A 6,369-nucleotide genomic window follows, 5' to 3' on the forward strand; every position below is an offset into this window, starting at 1 on the left:
CTCTGGAGGGCCCAGCTGTGGGAGGGGGCCAGGTGGATTAATTGAAATCACCTCATGTGAAGCCTCTATTAAAACTATCGATTATAATCAACTTTTCTCTTTGGGTGCCAGTTACTTTCCAAAGAAAGGGGCATTTTCCCCCCCTGGTGGGGTCACTAGACCCATTCACACGTATCGGTTTACAGCTAATAACAGAGCTTGGATGCCGGAAGTGGGACATCTTTGTGCTACCTAGGAGGGCTCCCTATAATTATATATGTTTGTTTAAGTAACTATGTAGCTTAATACTCTCAAATTCTTATGAATTAATTGGCCTTTTTCACTATGTTAATAAATAGCAAATGCCAAATTGCTTATCTCCTAGAGAATTAACTGCTCACACAGGATTTGTGTCAAGCTGCATTTGGATGGTAACTGGAGTTTTAACTGCCTGCACAAAACCACATCTAAAATGTACTTTTATTAACCAAAACAACCCTAAATGTTTTAGATCCGTAAATGTCTCATATCAGAACAGTTTTCATGTTTACAGTAAAATGATTCGTTATTAAGTGGAGGGTTTAACTGTCCTCAGTTAATTAAACTGATTATTTCAAATCATCCTGGGGGGAAATTTTCAGATCTGCCCAAGTGAAAGTGACTGAGCTTAAGTTCCTACTTAGGTCTTTTGAAAATAAGAGTTTCCTAAATAGCTAGCAGCAAATACACCTCTACCCCTATAAAACGTGACCCGATATAACACGAATTCGTATATAACGTGGTAAAGCAGTGCTCTGGGGGGGCGGGGCTGCACATTCCGGTGGATCAAAGCAAGTTCGATATAACGCGGTTTCACCTATAACGCAGTAAGATTTTTGGGCTCCCGAGGACAGCGGTAGAGGTGTATCTCCAACGGTTGGTGATGGGACACTACATGGGTAGGGAGTTACTACAGCAAATTCTTTCCCAGGTGTCTGGCTGGTGGTTCTTGCCCACATGCTCTGGGTCTAACTGATCGGCATATTTGGGATCGGGAAGGAATTTTCCCTGGGGCTGGATTGGCCGAGACCCTAGGGGTTTTTTGCCTTCCTCTGCAGCATGGGGCAAGGGTCACTTGCAGGGTTTAACTAGTGTATATGGTGGAATCTCTGGAACTTGAAGTCTCTAAATCATGACTTGAGGACTTCAGTAATTCAGGCAGAGGTTAGGGGTATATTACAGGAGTGGGTGGCTGAGGTTCTGTGGCTTGCAATAGGAGTCTATAATTACTTTGGCTGAGCCATTGGGCTGTATTTATAAAGCTTGACCTCAGGGGTTTGATATCCCCCCCCCCCCCCCCCGATTCTTTGTGTAGGAAAACCACCTTGAATGCAACGGTTTTGGTAGAGGCTCGTGGGTTCAGCATATATACTTGGTATTTAAGTATTTGAAGAGATTATCATAAATTTAGGCTTTAACATACTTTGTATTAAATTCAGCTTTTGTTTTAAAAAGAAAAATGTATTATAATTTAACACACAAAATAAAACAGATTCTGCTTTAAATTAAAAAAAATCTGATTTCAGCAAAAATTATTGATTTTTATCCAGCCTGGGCTGGGGGCTGGGGCCTGGAGCACTGTGGTGGGAGCAGGGGGTCTTGGGGGCATAAGCCTTCCTAGGCCACTGGGGCTGTGCCCTTTCCTGCAGTGGCACTGGGCTCCATTCCCTCTGGCAGCGTGTCCGGCCAGAGCAGTACCCCAAACCCAGGCCTCAGAGAGACGTTTCCACCACCACTAACCTTCCCCTCCTGTCTCTGCAGCTCGCTCTGTGTGTGCGCACCTGACTCCAGCGTTTCCTGCCTCCTCCAGCTGCCACCCCCTGTAACGAGCCTGCTTTCTCCCCTGGGTGAGTACTGTGCTGGCTGGCTGGCCCTGAGCGCCTCCCGGGGTTGGGGGTAGTGTTTCCCCTTCGTTCTCAGGGTCGGCGCTGCCAGCAGCTGGGATCAGCTGTGGCCCCAAATGAATGGGGTGGGGTCTGTGCCCTGCTTGGCTCCTGCAGAGCAGGTTGTCCTGTCTGTGGAGGTGCGTGAATGGAGCATGGCGGGGGGAGGGTCTCCCTGGGGTGGGGTCCAGGGGGTTCCCTCCCTCCAATGGAGCTGCCTGCTGCTCTGACACCTCTCCTCCCTTAGAGGCGGCCAGCCCCCTTCACCGTGCCTCCCTGCCTAGGCTGGAGCAGGGGCTGCCCAGGGTCGCCAGGCAGGTCCCTATTGCGTGTGCAGCCTGGAGCTGGGTCTGGCCCCTCTCCCAGGAGCTGCTGGGCCAGGGAAGGGTCCAGTTGGGCTGGGCCTGACCCTGGGACTGGCACAGCAGTGCCCTGGGTGTGTCGGGACAGGCTGAGCTGCTGGTGGGAAATGCACAGAGGTTGTGGCAGGGTGCACCCAGAAAAGTGCGGCGGGAGGAGGGAACGGGACAGAGGGAGCCCCCTGTGCACCCAAGACAGCTGTAGATGATGGAGCCAGCCCCACAGATACTCCTGCCTTGTTACCCATTGCATGGCCTGGAGGGGGACAGCCTGGCCAGCCAGCTTTGCGGGGAAGAGCCTGGTTCCAGAGAACCCAGCTCTGAGCCCCCAAGGGGGTAGAGCTGCCCTGCCCCCTGGGGTGTGGGGCGGAGACTAGCCCTGACCAGCTGTCTGCCCCACTCACTGTCAGATCCAGAGGATTCGCTCCCCATCTCCCAGCCTGGGCTGCTCAGGGGCTCCCCTAGCTGTCCCCCTCCTGGCAAGTTCCTGAGCTGCTGCTGTCCCCCATGGCCACAGGCCGCCCCTTGTCCCGTTCAGGATGGACCTGCTGTTCGGGCGCCGGAAGACGCCGGAGGAGATGCTGCGGCAGAACCAGCGGGCCCTGAACCGGGCCATGCGGGACATGGATCGCGAGCGGCAGAAGCTGGAGACCCAGGAGAAGAAGATCATCGCCGACATCAAGAAGATGGCGAAGCAGGGGCAGATGGTGAGCGAGGGGCAGGGCCAGGGGGGAGCATCTCCAGCTTGAGCCCAACCTGTCCCCCTCAGGGCGGGGTGAGGGTCATGGGGGGCGGGGGTGTCTCCAGCTGTAACCCACCCAGAGTGGAGGACACAGTGAAAAGCATGGGGGTGTTCCTCGCTGTAACCCATCCCCCCGGCAGGACGCAGTGAAGAGCATGGGGGATGAGGGCTATGGGGGGTGTGTGTGTGTGGTCTCTGGCTGTAACCCATCCCCCTGGCAGGACGAGGTGAAGAGCAGGGGGGATGAGGGCTATGGGGTGTGTGTGTGGTCTCTGGCTGTAACCCATCCCCCTGGCAGGATGTGGTGAAGAGCATGGGGGATGAGGGCTATGGGGGGTGTGTGTGTGGTCTCTGGCCGTAACCCATCCCCCTGGCAGGACGCGGTGAAGATCATGGCCAAGGACCTGGTGCGAACCCGGCGCTACGTCAAGAAATTCATCATGATGCGGGCGAACATCCAGGCTGTGTCGCTCAAGATCCAGACCCTCAAGTCCAACAACTCCATGGCCCAGGCCATGAAGGGTGTCACCAAGGCCATGGCCACCATGAACAGACAGGTACGTGGGCTTCTGCCAGCCGGGCTGGGCAGCGGGGCAGGAGTGCTGGCCATGGGGGGAGCTCCTGGCTACTCCAGCCAGGCCTCTCCCAGCAGGGGGCACTGTGGGGTGCGGGGCAAGGTTCTGACCCATGCGTGGGGGTCCCTGGCTACTTCAGCCTCACTTCTCCCAGCAAGGGGTACTGTGGGGAGCAGGGCAGTGTGCTGGCCACAGTGCGTGGGCTCCTGGCTACCTCAGCCTGGCCTCTCCCAGCAGGGGGCGCTTTAGGGCCAGTCCATTCGATTTCCCCAGGGCAGTGACTATATATTCCCCACCCACCCCCAGCTGAAGCTGCCCCAGATCCAGAAGATCATGATGGAGTTTGAGAAGCAGTCGGAGATCATGGACATGAAGGAGGAAATGATGAATGACGCCATCGATGACGCCATGGGGGACGAGGATGACGAGGAGGAGAGGTGGGGGGAGCAGGGCAGGGGGGACTAGCTGGCTCGGGGGGGGGGGGGGGGAATGGGGCATGGGGCCTTTCCCCGCTAGTGACTGCCTGCTCCCATCCAGCCCCAGGGTGGGGATCTGGCTGGCTCAGGAGGGTGGGGAATGGGACCCCAGGGCCTTTCCCCCTAGGGGGCGCCAGTTCTCATCTATCGCTGGCGCGGAGGGGACTGGGTGGCTCAGGGGGGTGGGGAATGGGCCTTTTCCCCTCTACGGGGTGCTGGCTCCCATCCATCCCCAGGGCCCATCAGCAGGACAGTGACAGACTGAGCCCCCCAGAGGGGTTCCCCAGGCCGAGCAACACCCTTGGGGTGGGGATGAGCTCACCCAGCTGGTGCCTGCTCCAGGGATACACCAAGCGCATTGTCCTGGTACCTCTCCCCAGGTGTGTGGGGTGCTGGCTCCTCCTCTCCAGCCTGGTTATCTGGGGGCGTGGCTCTTTCCCCTCTGCATGTGGGGGGTCTTGGCCGTGTCCCTGCTCTCACCCGCCCATCTCTGCCCCCCAGCGATGCTGTGGTGTCCCAGGTGCTGGACGAGCTGGGCCTGACCCTGACGGATGAGCTCTCCAGTGAGTATCCCAGCTGCGGGTGTGGGGGGAAAGGGCTCTGGCAGGAGGCACTCACAGGCCCGGGGGGCTGGGAGCCAGGTCCCCCTGCGGCTGGGTCATGGGGGAGCATAGCTGCCGGGGGCGCTGGGCAGTGCGGGGGAGGCCTTTGCTGCCTGACCCTGCCAGTGCTTGGGAGATGGGGGGCTGTGGGGTGCTCTGGGTGGGCTGCCCCTCTCCCTGCAGACCTGCCCTCGATGGGAGCCTCGCTCAGGGGGGGACGTGGGGGTTGTGGGGTGCTCCGGGTGGGCTGACCCCCCCCTGCAGACCTTCCCTTGACGGGGGCCTCACTCATTGGGGGACGTGGGGGCTGTGGGGTGCTCTGGGCGGGCTAACCCTCCTCTCCCCGCAGACCTGCCCTCGACAGGGGCCTCGCTCAGCGTGACGGCCGGGAAGAAGGCCGAGCCCTCCGCGGCGCTGGCGGATGCCGATGCCGACCTGGAGGAGCGGCTGAAGAACCTGCGCCGGGACTGAGGGGCTGGGGCTGCCCCCCTCTCTCCCCACACCGTGCTGTCCTGGGTACCCCACCCACCGCTGGCCTCTGCTCTCAACACCCCAGGGGCTGCGACTGCTGCCTCTGCCCTTCTCTGGGCACCTCCCCCCAGCCACCCCTCTGCCTATGTGGGGGGACTAGGTGGTGGGGTGGAGGGTCCCTGCCAGTTTTGGGGGGCAAGTCCCCTACCCCAGGGTATGGGGGGAAGGGGTCAGCTATGGGGCTGCTGCGGCTGTCCAGGGGCTGGGGGAATCATTTCTGTGGGCTTGGGGGGCTCTTAACCCTTTAGCTTCCAGCTCAAGTACACTACAGGTGGGGGGTGTCTCTTCTACAATGGCCGTCACCCCCCAGGAGCTGCCAGCTCAGGCTGGATTCATCCTCCCCGCAGAGGGAGGGAGGTTGGCTCTGGGGAGAAGCAGGTCGGCAGATGCTGCACCAGCCCAGGGATATATATGTGTGTATGCTTCGGGGGGCTGGGCTTATAGGATGGGGGCAGCTGGGCGCACCCACTAGAGCCTGGTTCTGGGGGGCACAGGCTGGGAGCCCCCCCCCCGGCACGGAGCTCTCCATCCTGTGCAGGGGGTGGGGGGCTGCGCTGAGACCCTCCTGCCTCCATCTGCTGGCTGGCTGGGGGAGGGGCTGTAATAAAGGCTGTAGATTTGTATCCATGGCGCCTGCTGGCTGATTCTTGCCCCATAGATGGGGGGGGGCTGACCAGGCAGAGCCCCCCCCATCTCCTCTGCAGTGAGCTGGGGGTTGAGGGGGAGCTGTCCTATGCGGCTGCCTCCCCCTGGGTTGGAGCAGAGGAGGGGCCATGGGGATCCCCTCACCTGCTCTGAGCATTCGGCCCCCCCTTTGCTGCTGGCCGCCCCACATCTCCCTCCTCCAGGGGATCCTGGAGCCCTGCCCCCCCCCACCTGGATGCATCATTGTTCCTGTGGGGGGGAGGTTGGTGCCCCTTGCCTAGTGCTGGGCAGGAAGGGACTGATGGGGATGGGTCAGGAGTAGTGGATGGGGTGGGCTGAGGGGGGGGAAGGAGGTTGGGGGGAGGGCACTGGAGGCATGTTACAAGGGGAGTGCTGAGTGGAGAGGAGGGGGGGGTGTACGGCTGGCGCTCATTGATCACGCACACCTAGCCCAGGTAAAACGCTACCAGTTTATTACACTGCCCTCCATCCCCCCTGAATCCGGAGCGGCTGCCCCCTCCACGGCCGCTGGCGTTGC

The 6,369-nt window shown here is 59.7% G+C and overlaps 1 protein-coding gene across 2 annotated transcripts in view; it reads left to right on the forward strand.

The window, feature by feature from the left end:
* Positions 1-5,809, forward strand: part of CHMP2A (charged multivesicular body protein 2A) — a 6,304-nt gene extending 495 nt beyond the window's left edge. Inside the window, exons 1-7 of one of the 2 annotated variants that reach the window (XM_026661169.2) lie at positions 1,351-1,393; positions 1,780-1,865; positions 2,778-2,967; positions 3,380-3,559; positions 3,884-4,014; positions 4,555-4,616; positions 5,005-5,809. In XM_026661169.2, the coding sequence (XP_026516954.1) occupies positions 2,800-2,967; positions 3,380-3,559; positions 3,884-4,014; positions 4,555-4,616; positions 5,005-5,126 (663 nt within the window). In that variant the 5' untranslated portion in view covers positions 1,351-1,393; positions 1,780-1,865; positions 2,778-2,799 and the 3' untranslated portion in view covers positions 5,127-5,809. Of the gene's footprint in view, positions 1-1,350; positions 1,394-1,779; positions 1,866-2,777; positions 2,968-3,379; positions 3,560-3,883; positions 4,015-4,554; positions 4,617-5,004 lie in introns of those variants that run through there. The other variant, XM_026661168.2, reaches the window with a different exon arrangement.
* The last annotated feature ends 560 nt before the right edge of the window (positions 5,810-6,369 follow it).

The sequence above is a fragment of the Terrapene carolina genome, unplaced genomic scaffold (genome assembly GCF_002925995.2).
Source record: "Terrapene carolina triunguis isolate 2854851 unplaced genomic scaffold, T_m_triunguis-2.0 Scaffold944, whole genome shotgun sequence".
NCBI lineage: Eukaryota > Metazoa > Chordata > Testudines > Emydidae > Terrapene > Terrapene triunguis.